Here is a 20,618-nt window from a genome sequence, read left to right as displayed (position 1 = left end):
TGAATAGTTTAAGTATTCAGTTTATTGTCATTATAGGGCAATGAATAGTTTAAGTATTTTGATTAAGATCAAAAAAACTCATTCCAAAGTAAACAAATGAGATTTTGTCTTGCCACCCCCCAAATTATCCCTGACACCACCCAAAATAGTTGAAAAGACCAAAAGGTCCAACAAAAATCATTTATCACATTTTCCGAAATCTGCATGGGTAATCGGAAATTTCAAATCTTTGGGCGATACCGTAAATTTGAGCAGTGTACCAAAAATTTTGCGAAAACAAGTTTCTGGTATTTTTACAAAATTTCTGTTTTTTTTAACGGAAATTGTGAAATTTTCGGTGTTTTGTACTTGAGATTTTAAAATTTACGGTATTTTGTACCGGAAATTTCAAAATTTTCGATATCTTTATAAAATTTTAAAATAATTTTGAAATTTCTGATATTTTCTCTAGTACCGGAAATTTTGAAATTTTCGGTATTTCAATTTTTTTATTTTTAAAATGCTATATTTATTATATTTTTAATTTTTTTCAGTGAGGACTAGAGGCAGAGATGGTACTGTTGCGGGTCGGGCCTCGATAGAGCCGATGCTCGTACTCAGACTAATACTGACGAGGTTGGTACGTCATTCTTACGTGCTGGACGCGTTCCTCCGACCGGTTCTAACCAAAAACAGAGGGCTGAGCAGGCGGGTAGGGGGTTCCGTGCACCTGAGCGCCAAGGTGGTAGAGCTTCCACTACTGTGGACGGGCAAGTGCATCAGGATGAGGTTGCAGAGGTTGTGTTAGAGATTGTTGTTCAGGAGTCATTGGCTATTGCTGGGGAGGGGGTTGCTGATGAGGGTGTACCTAGAGTTGAGGAACAGGTATCTGTTGTTGTTGATGAGGAGGTGGCTAGAGTTGAGGAGCGAGTGACTGTGGTTGATGAGGGGGTTGCTGAGGAGTGGGTGGTGCATAGTACAAACACCACCACATGTGCATCTACAGAGCCATCAGTACACACTGATGAGGCTTTTTTAGGAGGACCTTCTGACGGGTCCGTTTTGACAGGATATGCTGACCATGTCGCTTTTAGGATATGGCAGGGCGAGGTATGTAACATTGCTTGATTTTTATTATGCAATTTGATTTATACTATTGTGTTATCATTGTATTTTTTTTGTTACAGGAGCGCCCAATGCTGAAGGTCACTTCTCACAGGCAGGGACGGAGCTATTCCAATTAAAGTGTGGGCTCATGCCCCCACTAACTTTTAACTCACCTGCAACCAAGATATAATAATGTATATATTATACATCATATAATACTATTACATAAATAATTTATTTAAAAATGGTTTCATATATCATGGAGGTGGGGGGCTCCGGCCATAGAGTTATAACAATTGTTATACGGTTATAGCTATCAAACATATAACAATGACCTTACCTTTAATATATACTTACTTAATTCATTATTTTAAAATTATTTTAAATGTTCAATTAAATTAACCAACATGCACTGTCATAACAATCCAATTGAATCACATATAATTTAAAAATTTGAAGAAAATTCAATTGAATCAAATTGACATATATGTTATAGTGATAAATTTGAAGAAAATTCAATTGAATCAAATTGACATATCATGTTATAGTAATAGATATGCATGAAAAATAAAAAAATTATCAATTATTTATAAATATGAAAAATTAAAAAAAAAATTTAAATATAAATTTCTTTTAATTATTTTTAAATATGAAAACTTTAAAGAATAATTGTGATGTATATTTATATTTTTAAAAAATAAATTATCATATTATTTAAGAGTTTAATTAAGATACGTAAGCGTATAAAAAAGTTTTAAAAATTGCCATTCATTAAAAATATATCACCTTGTTATGTCATGCAAGTAATTTAGAAATTTTAGTCTAATTTAACGGAATACATGATCGTCATTAGTTGACAGTATAAAATTAATTTATATTGTCGATGCAATATTTCTTTTTTCATTATTTAAAGCTACAACTATATATATATATATATATATATATATATATATATATATATATATATATATATATATATATATATATATATATATTGCCCCCACTATTCAATATTCCTGGCACCGTCCCTGCTCACGGGGGGAAGTTAAAGAACTTCCCCGAGAGACCGATGCATGAGGAGGTGGCGAGGATAGTTCGGGAGTTCCATTTGTTGGACTTTGTTGGATGCTCCCTGATGATACTGGACACTAGGGGTGGCAAACGGACATGCCCGCCCCGTTTAGGCCCGCCCCGCAAAATCCCGCGAAAAAACGGGATGGGGCGGGGCGAGCGTATTTGATTGTGCGGGCCTAAAACCTTGCCCCGCCCCGCAAAAAAGTGAGGGCGGGGAGGGTAAAGCCCGCGGGCATTGAACCTTTTAGGCCTAAAAATAATAAAATTATATGGAAAAGCTAATGCCCGCAAAAAAATGGGGCGGAACGGGGCGGACACATTAAAGGGAGCGGGCCTAAAACCTTATCCCGCCCTGCATAAAAGTGCGGGTAAAACGGGCTTTCCCCGCGCACCGAGCCTGTTTTGCCACCCCTACTGGACGCCCCTCTATTATCAGCTTTTGTAGAGAGATGGCACCCGGAGACATCATCCTTCCATGTTCCATTTCGGGAGATGACAGTGACTCTGGATGATGTGCATTCCCTGTTTCACCTTCCGATAGTTGGTACGTTTTTTACACCAGTTAATAGGGACCAAGCGACGGCGGTGCACATGGTGATGAATGCGTTAGAGGTTGATGAGTTGGTTGTGCTCAAGAAGTTTGGTGACACTCGGAGCTTTCACCTCAGGATGTCTTGGTTGAGGAAGGTTTATCAGTAGCTTGTCAATGCAAAGAGGCACCAGGCTGCCGCTAGGGCGTACATGCTACATCTAGTAGCATGTACTCTCTTTGCGGACAAGTCTGCATACTATATAGATGTCTGCTATCTTACTCTCTTTCAGCGACCTTGAGACCCTGTGTTGGGCTTGGGGAGGGGCTACTTTGACGATGCTATACACGGCACTTGATGCCGCATCTCGTCCTAACACCAAACAACTTGCTGGTTACCCGAGCTTGATTATTTTTATTTATGGGTGAATCTAGAGATACATCTCCGTAAACATCGTTAATTAAAAATTTAGTGGGTGTTACAAAGATGCACCTTTGGATGTGTTTTATACATTAACCGGCTTCAAAACCTTCCATATTTCTCCTTCATTTTCTGAGTTGTCACTCTAAAAGCTCCATTTGAGCTCTTTTGTAACAAGCCATTTCCAAATCCCTATTTGAGCAAGTTTCATCAAGTTCACTCACTCCATTCTACTCTATTTGTTGCAAAGTTACTCACTCCGTTAATTGTTCTCATCCATAACTCTAGTTCGGTAAGTTTTTCATTTCATTTTGTGTGTGTTTTAAATGTTGTTTTAGGTAACATAGGGTTTTTAAGCTGCATTAGATAGTAGTACAATCAAAATGGGTAGTTAATATACACATGCATTTCCATTTGGTTGGATGTTAGGGAAGCAATGAGGTTTCTGCCATTGCTGAAAATTATGAGTTCATTCGAAGATGCATCTCCGGATATGTCTGAATTATCTTTGAAGATGTGTCTCCTTATTTGGGATTGACTGCATTTTGGTTGAACTTTTTATGTGACTTTTTAGTTTTATTACAGGTGCAATGGCTGGAAGAAACCCAAGCAAAATTAGGCTTGATCGTGTGTCTCAACACACGTTTGTACGATGTGACAGAGCCATGGGTAGGGATTATGAGGCCAAGAGTTCCTGATACATTGTTTAATGATTCATAAGGGCGAGGTTAACCACCATTTGGTTCTACTTCCCGTAGTCGCCTATCTCGGGTATCTACTTCACGGGGCCACACCTCCCAACTGATGAAGCCCAAGAGGAACCCACAACTAAAGCCCCTATAAATAGTTATCCAGTAGGCCCATTTTACACCTCTTTACTTTATCCCTATGTAGACCAAGATGCTATGCATGTTTGGGAAGGGGAAGTATATTTATTTACCTTTGCATTACATTTGGTTTAAACTAATTTAATCGTGACTAATGGTGATTTTTTTACAGGAGCCTCAATGTTTAAAATTCGTAAACCATGTAAGGAAAATAGTGGATTTGGAATAATCCAACGCAGAGTGATTCAAGAATGTTATTCGCTACAATGGTGTTTCTGATTTATGTGTTGTTACGTACACTACCATAAACTATAAACCATGGCATGCATGCATTTGTAGAGAGATGACATTCAATGACTTCACATGTCCAACTTCCTATTGGCAAGATGATCATCAGCCTGGATGATATCTCATGTCTCATGTATATTCTGAAGGTGATGATATGTTGGTTGAGTATGATTGATAGTGTGCATTGAGGCGATTCATGTTTTTGGTTAACATGTTCATGTTTGTCGACAAAAGTGCAACCTACGTCGATGTGGTATACCTTAAATACTTCACTGACTTGACGGTGATTCATGAGTACAACTGAAAGGCGCTTGTTTCGTCTACTTGTACTCGAAGCTAAAAGAGGGTTGTCATTGGAAGACAAATCAGATGACAGGAAGTTGCACATTGCTTACTGTAATTTACTAATACTAATGTTTTCATAACTATTTTGTTACACTTGTTATTAATATTTTATCTAAACCATTTTTAGGGATGAATCATCTCGCACTTTCCTCGCATCATTGAGTGGGAACTTGTGCCCAACTTCACTTAGGATTGGCCACATGTTGTGGCCTTTGCCCTGCTCAGAGGGAATTAAACGATCAAGCCATTCAGGGTGTATCTTGATTGTCATGTAACAAATGGCATTGCCTTATGTCCATACAATGGTCACTGCCGGAAGCTTCAGTTGGACCTCAGTTCGTTATACTCGTGATGGTTGACATGTGGGTCAGGTTTGATGTATCCGTACATGCCCGAACGAGTGATACGCCATTTTGGATATTTGTAGATTATTCTGAGACACCCTTCAAAGTCTGTTCCTCAAACCGTCTGTCGCAAAGATCTTGATGTGATACTTGAGGATTTCAAAAGTTATTTGGTACTAGAGGACTATCGCATGATGTCAACTCCTCTACATTGGGCTTATGCAAATGACTATATGACATGGTTCTATAGGGTGTCACACTCTATCGTGACACCAAACGCTCCGGAAAGACCGCATAGGTAGGGGTGATAAACAAGCATGCACATCCTACAAAAAACCCGTAAAAATGGGGCGAAATGAGCTTTGTTGAGGGTGCGTGCCTAAAACCTTGCCCCGACCCACAAAAATATGAGTGTGGATCAGGGTAAGGCCACATGCATGACACTTTTTAAGTCAAACAATTACAAATTTTTATGTTATTGCTTGCGCCGCAAAAGCCTGAAAAAATGGGGTGATACAAACATATTAGAGGGTGCAGGACTAAAAACTTTGTCTACCCCACAAAAAAGGCGGGAAAAACGGGTATGCTTGACAGTCCGAGTCCGTTTTACCACCCATACACATAGGTCATCTAATTAAGAGGAACTTGAGGCTAGGGTTGACCACACCTAAAACGTAAGCAGCGACTGTTGGCGTATTATGGATATTAGAAGATCAAGCATATAAACAAGACTTTTTGAGGAAGACAGTCCCCAGATTCCCCTCGTAGAAAGCATTATTGCCGAGGCACAAATTGCCTTTCAGTACATGTAGAGAAGCCGGGGGGTTAGTCATACTTAGTAGGTTATGTTTGATTGTATTGTTTTTTTTTTTAAAATTTTCAGAACAAATTACGTATGATCGATACATTTTTTACTTTGATTTTACTTTAATATAACTGGGCTTTAAAAAATTACAATGTTAGGACAATGTTGCTGCCTTGAAAACATTTATAAGATTTTTTGAAGATGCATCTTCGAAATATTCATTGTGTATAATTGACCTTTTAAATTATTTCAAAAAAAATTCAAAAATTTATATCGGAATATACCTCAAAATTATTACAAAGATGCACCTCCGACTCAAATTTCGACAAAAATAAAATGTGTGACTGAATTAGGAAACTTTATGTAATTTAAGTTGCATCGAAGATTTTCTCCAAATAAAGAACAAATATTTATGTTGCTAAAATATGTGAGACCCTTTTATAAATTTTTAAATTTATTTTATCATTAATTTTTAAATTAAATTCTTACACCTATTTTTTATTTTTCCCCGCAGTAATATGACGCATCCAAAGAAAACACAATTCCAAGCCAGCCGTATTTATAACCCTCTAAACCCTAATTATCCATGTTGCAGCAGTTGCGACCATAAACCTCGCCTCTCATTTTCTCTCGTCGTTCAATCCCAATCCCAAAATGGTGAAGAGAAGCAAGAGTGAGTAAATCGATTTCATCTCTCCCATTCCAATTCCCCACTAATCTCTATCATCGTTATCGTTATTATCATTGTTTAATTGATTTGCAGAGAGTAAGAGTAAGAGGGTTCCATTGAAGAAGAAGTACAAAATCCTGAAGAAAGTGAAAGAGCATAACAAGAAGAAAACCAAAGAGGCTAAGAAGCTTCTTCTAAGTGGGAAGAAGAAGGTTGAGAAGGATCCTGGTATTCCCAATGATTGGCCTTTTAAGGAACAAGAGCTCAAAGCACTTGAAGCTCGTAGAGAAAAGGCTATTCAGGAATTGGAACAAAAGAAAGCCGATCGTAAAGAAAGGGTATTGTTTTTTCTTTTCAATTTGTATAGTTAGATTTTGAATGGAAGAAAAAATAATTCCTTAATTGAAGTATAGCATGAGGATATAAATGTATGCTTTATTATGATTTATTCTGATTTACTATGGTTTGTGAAATATTCAAAATGAAAAATAATGGGAAATTTTATTTGATAATGAATTTGTGAGATAGGTATTTTTTCGGTTTTCTAGTTGAAGTATACTTTACGAGGACACATAGTTTATGAACTTTAGATTTCACTATTGTATTAGGCATTCGTGGGTGTGAGTGTTTGTGTCTGTGTCGTGTTTCGTTTGTTTTTCTTTCTAATGAAACCCTCTAATCTTGAGAACGGTGTCACACAATTCCCTCAGATACTAGTATGCTTCAAAGACGTTGGATGTTTATATTATGTGTTAAGCTTGATATAAGTGGCTTTACAAAATTTGAAATCCTTTCTAGTTTTGTAAGCATTGTATAATTTCTATTTTTCTAATGATATGAAACTTTACTTTGTTTAACCGTTGTTTCAGGCTCGTAAAAGGAAGTTGGGTTTGCCAGTGGATGATGATAACTCTAAATCAGTTGAAACAGCTTCTCTAGAAAATGTTCCAAAGGCTAAAGGTATTGTTATTTTAAAATTTGCTGCAAAATTTTTCAGGTCAAATATTTTTGCCTTAAATAGCTCTTATATTCATTGTGTTTTTATTTCTTTTATTTCAGTGGATAGTTCAGACAGGGCCTTTTACAAGGATTTGGTAAAGGTTATTGAGGCATCTGATGTCATACTTGAGGTTCTTGATGCCCGAGATCCCTTGGGTACTCGTTGTGTTGACATTGAAAAAATGGTGATGAAAGCAGGACCTGAGAAACGTCTCGTGTTGCTTTTGAATAAAATTGGTAACTTTCCTGATCACCCTTTACCCTCTTTCTCCTTTTAGGATATTTTTCCCATTGAGTACTCATTTGTGATTTTAAATCAGATCTTGTTCCTCGAGAATCTGTTGAGAAGTGGCTCAAGTACCTTAGAGAAGAGTTACCTACTGTCGCTTTTAAGTGCAGTACACAACAGCAGCGATCAAACCTAGGGTGGAAATCTTCTAAAAAAGTCAAACCAAGTAATACTTTGCAATTGAGTGATTGTCTTGGAGCTGAGACACTGCTCAAACTATTGAAGAATTATTCAAGAAGTTACGAGGTAACAAAAGATCATCTTCTGTTGTAGTGTTGATGTTTTTCAATCTGTTTTAAGTCATATCTTTGATTTACAATACCTTCCATTTGCTTGTTTCTTTATGTATGCACGGATTTGACATTTTTATGTTTGGGTATAACATATTTCATGATACTTTTCATTCTATACTGGCCTTGATTATGTAGCTAAATAACGTTGAAAGCTTTTAAGTCAGAAGAGTATGCTATATATGATGACATCCTTTATGTTCAAAGAAGATGCTACATTTGATTGACTATTTTATTTCCTCCCAATTCTTTGTAGCTTCACTTATAGTCTTATAATTTATGGTTCTTATCTATTTTGGCTTTGTCTTTCACAGATCAAGAAGTCAATCACTGTTGGTTTGGTTGGACTGCCGAATGTTGGTAAGAGTAGTCTTATTAACAGTTTAAAGAGATGCCACGTTGTCAATGTCGGTGCTACTCCTGGGTTAACAAGGTCGATGCAAGAGGTTCATTTGGACAAAAATGTTAAGCTGCTGGATTGCCCTGGTGTTGTTATGCTGAAGTCTCAAGGAAATAATGCTACTATTGCATTAAAAAATTGCAAGAGAATTGAAAAGTTAGAGGATCCAATTGGCCCAGGTACTTGAAGTCACTTCCTTCCCCCATTATTAAATCTACACATTTAAGTCTTCTGTATATCCCTCCATTTTTTCATACTGAAATTCTTTGATGCTAATAAAGAATTGAAATGTTATCACTTATCAACTAAGGCCCTCTTCTAACTACTCCCTTCATTTGTACCAGAACATGCCTCAAAAATTTTAAACCTCACCAGCTAGTTCTTGGTGATGAAAATGCTCTTTCATTTGATTCTTGTCTCCTTCTCTTGTTCTAAAATATTGAGTTAGGTGATATAGTTAACAATGCTACTGGTGGGTGTTGATGGATACACAATGACCAAGATTTTTCCCACTCAGTATGGTGCTGGCTACACCAATCAAATGATACCACAATATCTTGTTAAGAATCAAGTTCACATATAAATTATTTATCTCTAAATTGTTCTTAATGATTTGATTTTTGATTTTTCTTGTTTTATCACCTTTAACTATTAGACTATTTTCTATCTGGTCCGCTCTCCCTCTCCTTGTGCTTCAAATGGATGCCTAAACCACTAAGACACGACTTTATCTTCTTTTTTTTACAATGAGAGATCCTAGGGTTCTCTTTATTAATAATAATATATTCCTAATTCAATCTTTTTTATGTTCTAGTTGTTAAATTAAATGTCACAATGCCAATATAAGTTCTTTTTGAAGTTAATTGCTTGGCTGCATGTTTCTTTTTTCTGGATGTAAATCAAAGTTTAATTATTGAAATCATTTGTTATATGTTTTGAAGTCTCCTTAGAATTTTAATTTTGAAATCTTAACTTTTAGGCTATTATGAAGTCTAATCCTTTTTTCACTTTTCTTCGACAACGCAGTGAAAGAAATTCTCAAGCTCTGTCCCGCCAGGGTGCTGGTAGCTCTTTACAAGATTCCAACTTTTGAATCAGTTGATGACTTCCTACAGATTGTGGCTACTGTTAGGGGCAAGCTCAAGAAGGGTGGAATAGTTGACATTGAATCTGCTGCAAGAATAGTTCTTCATGATTGGAATGAAGGTATGCATATACATATTGGAATAAGCTATAGATAAACTGAATTGAAGTTTAAAATTAGGAAGAATTTGGTTGCCTTGCTAAAAATTTATAATTGCACTGTTTCAGGTAAAATACCATATTATACTATGCCCCCAGTTAGTGAAGCAGAACCTTCAGAGGCCAAGATAGTTTCAGAGTTTTCTAAAGATTTTAACATTGATGAAGTCTACAATGGTGAAACTTCTTTTATTGGGACCCTTAAATCGACCATTGACTTAGATCCTGTTGAAGTTCCTTCAAGTTGCCCTCTCAACTTTGATGAGACAATGTTAGAGGTATGCTTTTGATGTTTCTCTAAGGAACGATTATTTAAAATTTTGTTATTCGGTTTAAATACGTTATTTGGGAATTTCAAGACCATTTTCATAATAACATAGTTTTAGTCCGTTGAATTTATTAATTAAAACATCTTACCCTCTTACAATTTGTTTTTCTAGGATAATGAACAAGTTACTTTGCCAAAACAAGACGAAGCTCCTAAGAGCATAGCTGACAATGATGAGGATGAATCCATGGAATCTGATAAAGATGATGATGTGAGCAAGGACAAGGCTAAAACTGCATCTAGTAAACAAAATGAGAAGTTATACACAGCGGATGGTATCCTTAATCCGAAGTTGAGGCGGGCAGAGAAGAAGAAAAAGAAGAGGGCTAACAAAGCCGGTTCATCTGATCCAATGGATGGTGATTATGACTTCAAAGTTGATTACTTCAAAAAAGACACAATGGATGTTGAAGGGGGCAGTGGTGATGACGATAATGACGGTGATGATGAACAAGTTGACTCTGAGGTTCCCATGTCTGGTGTTCAGGTTGATGAATGATTGGGATAGACATGGTTCAAGGTTGCGTTTTTAACTTCGCTTTTGTTTTTCAATATCTTAAATTGTTGCATTAGTTGATACAATTGTTGTATATACAATTTTGGCAAGACAGAAACTAAGTTATGGATAGGTCAAGAATTGAGGCATCACAAAAACGATTTGTTTCTAGATTTTTTCTGGCTCTATTAGTTCTACTACAGTCTTATAAACTATTTAGATTACGCTAAGTTTTTCTGAAGTATGCTTGTTTATTTCTTAGATGTTTGATAATTCAGGGGAATGCCAAATATGCTTAAGGCTCAGCGCTGTTTATCAAGTTACTCTATTTAAATTATATATTTATTGAAACATATTGTGTTCAATGGAATTTTATAGTTCTATGACTTGCTGTCCAATTCAGTTTCGATTTCTATTGTGTGAAAATTTCAAAGTTTTTAATTTCAAAGTGGCGATTATGAAAATCAAGTATAGTTATGAACTATTTTAAATTTACTGTAATATTTAGCACTTATTTTACAAAAAAATTAATACATGATCTCTTTTAAAAAACCAAAACCTTTTGCTTAGAAGTTCGTTTACACATAATGTGCAATGTAAGAAGAGAGAATTTATTCATGTATTATGTGTAAATGGACTTCTAAACCCACTACATACATCTTCCTAGTGTGCATTTTTGCATGTGCACAAGAAAGACAAATGGTGTGAAGCGAAGTTGGAATTTATGTTCAACTCATATAAGCATATATTTTTAGGTTAGATGCCATTGCCGTTAATCAAACTCTGATATTCATTGTATATCTTAATTACTGGTGGTAATTATCACTTTGTGTGTACATAAAAAAAAGTTTCAAGAAAACCTTTAATTAAAAATAAAATCAAGAAAATCATGCAGTAGAAAATAAGGAAAAATAATTCTCTTATTACTAAAAATAAAATCGTAAATCATAACAAAGTAAACTAAAATTTAAATCTCAAATAAGGAAGCACTTATACTTGATTTCGAGAGTTAATTGAATAGGCAAGATATCTAAATTTACAACATCATATCACAAGTCACAAATGTGGACGTGCCGGAGTGGTTATCGGGCATGACTAGAAATCATGTGGGCTTTGCCCGCGCAGGTTCGAATCCTGCCGTCCACGATTTTTCATTTTTTTTTTTGCCATTTTTACCAAATCAATGCTCACACAATCACCACATGTTTATTACCTCACCACAAATCCACAATCTTAAACAACATCATTTCCACTTTCACTTCCTTAATTCCCATAAACAAAGACAACAAAACATGTTCCAAAACAACTCTAACAACCTATGCACCTTCCCTCTTCAATTCAATCCCAAATCCAACAACTTTCACCTATAACACCCTCATCAGAATCCACACTCTCCTCTCTTCCCCTCTCTCCATCCTCCAAATATTTCTCTCTCTCCGCCGTCTCTTCACTCCCAAGTCTTCAAATTCGGGTTCCTCAATAACTCATTCGTTATAAACTCGCTTATTTGTGTTTACTCTGTTAACGACCATGTAAATGCTGCCAACAAGGTGTTCTATCAAAGTTCTTATAGAGATGTTGTTTCTTACAATGCTATGATTGATGGGTTTGTTAAAAGTTTAAACTTGATTATGCACATGAATTGTTCGACGAAATTCCCCAAAGGGATAATGTTTCTTAGAGTACCATGATAGCGGGTTATAGCCATGCTAAATTCCAGATGCAGTAGTGTTTGTGATGAATTACCAAAAACCTAAAGATGGGTTGCATTTCCAGATGCAGTAGTGTTTGTGATGAATTACCAAAAACACATGGTTCTTGAATTGAAGTACCAGATGCAATAGGTGCTTGTGTTGAAGTACTAAATGCATTTGGTGTTTATTTTTATTTAGTTTTCTCTGGAAAAAAACACTAAAAATTAATATCAATAAATATATAACATTAATAAATGATGAATATTACGACCATGTATACCCTTTTCATTATCTGAAGCATCAAGGTCACTTATACCAAGATTGTCATAAGCATATTTAATATCCATATCATTATCTACAAAACTAGATGAACCTATATTATCAACACCATTCACAAATTTCTTACGAGTGTGCATGTGTTTCTTTGCAACACATTTTACCTACGGTTTTAAAATTGCCATCACCTTTTTTACCAATTATGTCAAATCCATCATTCAATCCAAGAGCCATCTCATCCAGGGGTAAAGCTACAGCCCAACGATCCCGGACATGCGCCCGAGCTCAACCCCTCCTTTTGTTGTATATTTCCCACCTAATAGTCAATTTTTAGAGAACACCAGGGGCAAAATTAGTAATGTTTAGACAAAATTAAGGGCAAAATTAGTATAAACAGGGTGTGAAATTTTTAGACAAAATCAAAGACAAAAGTTTTAGACAAAATAAAGGGCAAAATTAATAGAAATAGGGTGTAAAATTAGTAAAAACAAAGGTGTAATTTTTTTGCCCAGACTCCCTAAAATTTCTGGCCCTGCCACTGACTCATCCTCAATATCATCAAATGTTATACGAGTAGCTTCATAGTCACTATCATCCTTATCACCACTTCCATCTCTTTGTTCATCTTGTTTCATATTATTTCCACCACCAGCTTGTTCACCGTCTTCCGCATTAATTCAATCATCACATTGTTCATCTTCTTAAACATTATTTCCACCACCATCTTGTTCACCTTCAACATTATTTCCATCATAAAATTGTTCATCTTCTTTAACATTAATTTCACAATCACCTTGTTCATCTTCTTCAACTTTATTTCCACTATCATCTTGTTCACCTTCTTCCACATTATTTGCACTACACCTTGTTCATCTTCTTCAACATTTATTCCAACTACACCTTTAACAGAATGGTCAACATATATGTGTACTACACATTTCATTTCAATGACATATTTATAAACCTCATTAGAATCCTTATCAGTGACCATTCTCTTGTATTTGTCTTCATCATTTTATACAACCATAACCTAAATTTTGAATGACCAATGTAACACTCCAAATTCTACCAGAAATTATAATGCAGAAATCAGAGTATTTTTAAAAAACTATCAACAAGCATTTGGGATATCACATTTACTTCATATAAACAACACATAATCAGATACGCAACACTTCAATCTTAGAGGATCACAAACGACTTATATTAGCTCTAAGAACAAACCAAATTTTATTTAATATGTAGCGGAATCATAACATTCGACTTTATAAACAAATCATCTTTCTTCAATCAGAAACAACTTTAAAACATCATAGTACTTCTCATTATTCAACTTAGAACTCAACAACTTATATATTAACTACATGAAACAACAAAATAAACCCCCCAAGTGCTACGTATCAGAGCGACACACCAACTGGACTCGATGAAGCTACAAACTTCCACAACTATACTTAAGTACCTGCCCATTTTCCATGGTAGGGCAAACATCAACAGAAGGGGTGAGATATCAAACAGTATAAAAGAATGCATGATAACTTATAGCAAAGATAAGATCATACACTATTCACCACTTCTCATCTCAAAGCAACTTGCATCACAACAACAATGTTAACAATCAATCATAATAACATATTCAAATTCACAACTAAGTCATCCACAACTACAACATTTCCCTCATAATCACAACGAGAATCAACGTGACTATTATCGCGATAAATGTCAACAAAACATAGCAATGAATTCACAACCACGAATCCAACTTAAACAACAACATAATCAACTTAATCCAACTTAAACAACAACATAATCAACTTAAAATAACAATCATTCATCAACACAACAACTCGATATGCGACTCATTATGCAACTCAAACTATGCAAATGCATGTGGTACCAACATATTCAACTTCATAATACATCATCATCATATAATCATCCTCGTCATAACAACAACTATTCGTCATAAAGAGCATACATCATGTTATTTCAAACATAATCATTTCCAACTATACAACAATATTCACTTATGCTTATCCACACAATACAACCTATCAACTTTGACCATAGGGTCTACAACAACAACTACAATAAATTTAACATACTAACAAACAAACATAATTACATGTTATCCACAATTCATCAATACATAATGCACACAAACATGATTACATGTTATCAACACTTCATCACATAGCTCGCACAAACATAATTACATGTTATCGACAATTCATCAATACATAACGTACACAAACATGGTTACATATTATTAACAATTCAACATATAATGCACATAAACATAGTTACATGTCATCAACAATTCATCACAAAACACATAAGATTAATCATAAGTTATTCACACAACAACATCATAATTAATTCATATCAAAACATGATTAGAGTCAATTTCATGAGAATCTAACATAAACCCTAACATTTTCAATTCCACAACTAAACTCATTATTTCACTATCAATGGTTTACTCACAACAAGCACAACAATCTAATGTACATAGATTATCAATTGCACACAACTTATCACATTTATATCATCATACTAGTCAGAGACCCGTGCTGTCGCCCGGGTGCATTATTTGTGGTGTAGTATTTTTTGAACTATATGAAAAATGTGAAGTAAAGAAGTTTGACCAAATTCCATATATAAAATGGAAATTAACTTTTTTTACTAATAAGATATTGATAGTATGAAAATTAGGTTCTAAATTAAAATAATGATCCACAATAAAAGATTTAAGATAGATCAACACGATAAGTTCATTCATATCTTAGATCATTTGATAAGGTTTAGTTGTTGGTGATATATAATTGTTATTATAAAATCACTAATAAATAAAAATATTAAAAAATAAATATGTAACAAATCAACAACATGATAAATCAAATATGTTTAATAACATTAACTATTTACAAATATTTTGTTAATTAAATAAAAAAGATATTGCAGTGCTAATGACCCGTGATTGAATTGGTGATGAAATTATCTTTAGCCGTATATTTACTCGATACAATAAAATATATGTATTAGTTTATTAAAATAAAATAGATATTGTGTCGATAATAACCTGTAAAATAAAAGATTAATTGTTTGCAATGCTATTGAGTATTATTTAATTTGATAAGTTTTTTTTTAATTTTATTAAAATTAAAAAATCATTTTTTTGTGATATTAAACAAATAGAATTGATAAAAATTAAATAAATAATAAATATATATATATTTTTGATTAATGCTAAATTAAACAAAAATACAGGAGCATTTATTTCAATTTATTGTTAGGTTGTTAGTTCATAATAGATAATAAAATATATAAAAAATAAAAATTTCAAAATAATTTTGACAAAAGACAAGATATATTTTATTAATTGTTTTTTTATGCTAAAATATTTAATTATGACATTGAATGAGGAGCTGTATGTTTTAACTTTGGTGGTTTATGAGACATTAAATTTGTACTAAACCAAGATGATAAAATCGTGTGATAAAAAACCGAGATGATAAAATCATGTGATAAAAAACCGAGATGTAAAGTTTCTATTAAAAAAGACAATTTACACATAGTAAAAACTTTTAAAAAAAATTATTTTATTAAGATATTATTTTTTATCCATTAGGGAATTTATAGCATGAAAACAAATTCTTTCAGAAGTGCACCATTTATTCTTCATACAGCTGATTTTGAAGTTAAAAGAGAAACAACCAACCTTTGAAAAATTCTTCCGAGTGACTTTAGCTCACCTAAAGTTGCAGAAATCGTGCCTCGTAAACATAAATATCACCCAAAGTAGATTAGCAGAGCCATTATAAACCTGTAAATATCATGTCTACTATAAAGATAAATAATAATAACATGATGAAGTGCCTTTTTTTCCCTTAATGCTCAACCACTAAGATGACATGGTCACTAAAATTGAATATGACTTTAATACATGTAAGGGAGCTAAATGCTAGAGATAAATTTGCTAGTATCTACCAAACCACCAACCAATGAAACAAAAAGTAATAGTAATACCTCGGTGGCCTAATAACAAAATTGATGAATTGCTCAATCATCTTGCTTCGACATGTATACTATTATTATTATTATTATTATTATTATTATTATTCCCAGTTCATTCAGAGGTTTTCAATAAAAGAAACAGAACTTTAGTTCATCCTCAATTTATTCCCAGTTCATTCAGAGGTTTTCAAAATGAAACCTAAAATGCAAAATTTTGCTGCGTCTCAGTTAATGGCATCTACAGTCTTCCTCTGTGCTGCATCTGCGATACTGACTTCTATGAAATTCCTTGCACCACATCTAAACGCAAATGATATCTGTATCAAAGACAGAAGCCTCATTTTTGTCCAATGAACTTGTGCTTTTATGGGTTTGAGTTTTTCAATGGGTTTTGAAGATAACCCAAGATATAAGCAAAAATTAAAGGGAAAGTGAATTTTTACTTTGCAGCTGCTAGGGTTTTTGGTATTCCTCACATGTGTTGTTTGGTAAATATAGTATAATGTGTGGGCTTCAGAAACAACCCAACAACCCTTAGTAAAAAATATTAAATAAATTAAATGAATCAATCAAGTTGGACCAATGGGAATGTAACACTTGGTAAAAAAGGTGAAAAGTTTGTGTTGTATTTAGTTCATTACGAAAATGCCCTTTTTCCTTTGTAAATGTAATTTGTGCAAGGGACAAATCGGTCAGATTGGTCAATCTCTTATTATATGTTTGTATAGTAGATTCCATCAAATCATCAAATACCCAAAATTTCACATAGAAGAACATGGATATCAAGTATAAAATCTATCCACCATAACATACTATCATACAACCCTTTATCATGAAAGAACCCCACTCTTACCTTGGTAAATATGGACTCTTTCACCATAGCTCTAAGCTTTTCTCCAAAAGAAATCCTTTCTAACATCATTTGGAGACACACCTAAAACGTAGTTCGGGAATCAACTTATCAGACGAACTTAAAACCCTCAAAATCAAAATCGCTCCGGTCATAACTTACCTCTATGGGTCAGGAACATTGTGTCCAAGTACCGCAACGATCCAACGGTTGGATTAAGAGATACGACCGTTTTTCCAAGGTGACTATATGCTGAAACATGTTGCGAAAATTGAGGCTTCTTCCATAATTTTTCTTCTTCCCTCAAGTGTTCCTCCCTTCTTTCTTTTCTCTCTTCTTTTTCCCTCAAAATGAGTTATGAGACTCCAACTCTAAAACCTTAACTTTCTACTCTTACTATCTCTCTTATGTCAATTGGGCTTAACCCACCAATCCATCCATTTAGTTATATCTCTCTAATAACTCAATTAAGTCAAACAACACAAATACTCACATAATTAAATACTTAAGTAGTTATTATATCACAAAATAACAAAATAAATAAGTAATTATTAAAAACATCAAATAATATAATTATTAATATAATTAATAAAAATATTAATAAAAATCGGGATGTTACAATCAAGACCACTAATCTCTTTCAATATGCTAATAAAAATCATGGCATTTTTGCATGTGCACAAGAAAGACAAATGGTGTGAAGCGAAGTTGGAATTTATGTTCAACTCATATAAGCATATATTTTTAGGTTAGATGCCATTGCCGTTAATCAAACTCTGATATTCATTGTATATCTTAATTACTGGTGGTAATTATCACTTTGTGTGTACATAAAAAAAAGTTTCAAGAAAACCTTTAATTAAAAATAAAATCAAGAAAATCATGCAGTAGAAAATAAGGAAAAATAATTCTCTTATTACTAAAAATAAAATCGTAAATCATAACAAAGTAAACTAAAATTTAAATCTCAAATAAGGAAGCACTTATACTTGATTTCGAGAGTTAATTGAATAGGCAAGATATCTAAATTTACAACATCATATCACAAGTCACAAATGTGGACGTGCCGGAGTGGTTATCGGGCATGACTAGAAATCATGTGGGCTTTGCCCGCGCAGGTTCGAATCCTGCCGTCCACGATTTTTCATTTTTTTTTTTGCCATTTTTACCAAATCAATGCTCACACAATCACCACATGTTTATTACCTCACCACAAATCCACAATCTTAAACAACATCATTTCCACTTTCACTTCCTTAATTCCCATAAACAAAGACAACAAAACATGTTCCAAAACAACTCTAACAACCTATGCACCTTCCCTCTTCAATTCAATCCCAAATCCAACAACTTTCACCTATAACACCCTCATCAGAATCCACACTCTCCTCTCTTCCCCTCTCTCCATCCTCCAAATATTTCTCTCTCTCCGCCGTCTCTTCACTCCCAAGTCTTCAAATTCGGGTTCCTCAATAACTCATTCGTTATAAACTCGCTTATTTGTGTTTACTCTGTTAACGACCATGTAAATGCTGCCAACAAGGTGTTCTATCAAAGTTCTTATAGAGATGTTGTTTCTTACAATGCTATGATTGATGGGTTTGTTAAAAGTTTAAACTTGATTATGCACATGAATTGTTCGACGAAATTCCCCAAAGGGATAATGTTTCTTAGAGTACCATGATAGCGGGTTATAGCCATGCTAAATTCCAGATGCAGTAGTGTTTGTGATGAATTACCAAAAACCTAAAGATGGGTTGCATTTCCAGATGCAGTAGTGTTTGTGATGAATTACCAAAAACACATGGTTCTTGAATTGAAGTACCAGATGCAATAGGTGCTTGTGTTGAAGTACTAAATGCATTTGGTGTTTATTTTTATTTAGTTTTCTCTGGAAAAAAACACTAAAAATTAATATCAATAAATATATAACATTAATAAATGATGAATATTACGACCATGTATACCCTTTTCATTATCTGAAGCATCAAGGTCACTTATACCAAGATTGTCATAAGCATATTTAATATCCATATCATTATCTACAAAACTAGATGAACCTATATTATCAACACCATTCACAAATTTCTTACGAGTGTGCATGTGTTTCTTTGCAACACATTTTACCTACGGTTTTAAAATTGCCATCACCTTTTTTACCAATTATGTCAAATCCATCATTCAATCCAAGAGCCATCTCATCCAGGGGTAAAGCTACAGCCCAACGATCCCGGACATGCGCCCGAGCTCAACCCCTCCTTTTGTTGTATATTTCCCACCTAATAGTCAATTTTTAGAGAACACCAGGGGCAAAATTAGTAATGTTTAGACAAAATTAAGGGCAAAATTAGTATAAACAGGGTGTGAAATTTTTAGACAAAATCAAAGACAAAAGTTTTAGACAAAATAAAGGGCAAAATTAATAGAAATAGGGTGTAAAATTAGTAAAAACAAAGGTGTAATTTTTTTGCCCAGACTCCCTAAAATTTCTGGCCCTGCCACTGACTCATCCTCAATATCATCAAATGTTATACGAGTAGCTTCATAGTCACTATCATCCTTATCACCACTTCCATCTCTTTGTTCATCTTGTTTCATATTATTTCCACCACCAGCTTGTTCACCGTCTTCCGCATTAATTCAATCATCACATTGTTCATCTTCTTAAACATTATTTCCACCACCATCTTGTTCACCTTCAACATTATTTCCATCATAAAATTGTTCATCTTCTTTAACATTAATTTCACAATCACCTTGTTCATCTTCTTCAACTTTATTTCCACTATCATCTTGTTCACCTTCTTCCACATTATTTGCACTACACCTTGTTCATCTTCTTCAACATTTATTCCAACTACACCTTTAACAGAATGGTCAACATATATGTGTACTACACATTTCATTTCAATGACATATTTATAAACCTCATTAGAATCCTTATCAGTGACCATTCTCTTGTATTTGTCTTCATCATTTTATACAACCATAACCTAAATTTTGAATGACCAATGTAACACTCCAAATTCTACCAGAAATTATAATGCAGAAATCAGAGTATTTTTAAAAAACTATCAACAAGCATTTGGGATATCACATTTACTTCATATAAACAACACATAATCAGATACGCAACACTTCAATCTTAGAGGATCACAAACGACTTATATTAGCTCTAAGAACAAACCAAATTTTATTTAATATGTAGCGGAATCATAACATTCGACTTTATAAACAAATCATCTTTCTTCAATCAGAAACAACTTTAAAACATCATAGTACTTCTCATTATTCAACTTAGAACTCAACAACTTATATATTAACTACATGAAACAACAAAATAAACCC

At 33.9% G+C, this 20,618-nt stretch overlaps 1 protein-coding gene and 2 non-coding genes across 4 annotated transcripts; all 3 read left to right on the top strand.

Annotated features, from left to right (window-relative positions):
* The first annotated feature begins 6,233 nt into the window (after positions 1-6,233).
* LOC131595873 (guanine nucleotide-binding protein-like NSN1) lies at positions 6,234-10,657 on the top strand. Of its 2 annotated transcripts, XM_058868379.1 has the most exons (9): positions 6,234-6,392; positions 6,483-6,727; positions 7,259-7,349; positions 7,449-7,625; positions 7,709-7,923; positions 8,282-8,546; positions 9,394-9,573; positions 9,679-9,887; positions 10,050-10,657. In XM_058868379.1, exons 1-9 carry the CDS (start codon positions 6,374-6,376, stop codon positions 10,434-10,436), a joined length of 1,788 nt encoding a protein of 595 aa, XP_058724362.1. In that variant the 5' UTR covers positions 6,234-6,373; the 3' UTR covers positions 10,437-10,657. The 2 variants fall into 2 exon arrangements, with proteins under 2 accessions (XP_058724362.1, XP_058724361.1); XM_058868378.1 differs by having other exon boundaries at positions 7,259-7,625.
* Positions 10,658-11,497: 840 nt separating this feature from the next.
* TRNAS-AGA (transfer RNA serine (anticodon AGA)) lies at positions 11,498-11,579 on the top strand. Its single transcript has one exon. It is a non-coding gene; the product is annotated as a tRNA-Ser (tRNA).
* Positions 11,580-18,327: 6,748 nt separating this feature from the next.
* On the top strand, positions 18,328-18,409 carry TRNAS-AGA (transfer RNA serine (anticodon AGA)). The gene has a single exon. It is a non-coding gene; the product is annotated as a tRNA-Ser (tRNA).
* Positions 18,410-20,618: the final 2,209 nt, after the last annotated feature.

Source organism: Vicia villosa, linkage group LG4, assembly GCF_029867415.1.
Source record: "Vicia villosa cultivar HV-30 ecotype Madison, WI linkage group LG4, Vvil1.0, whole genome shotgun sequence".
In the NCBI taxonomy this organism is placed as follows: Eukaryota; Viridiplantae; Streptophyta; class Magnoliopsida; order Fabales; family Fabaceae; genus Vicia; species Vicia villosa.
Note: the sequence above shows the minus strand (reverse complement) of the source record. Positions and strands in the feature narration are given on the sequence as shown.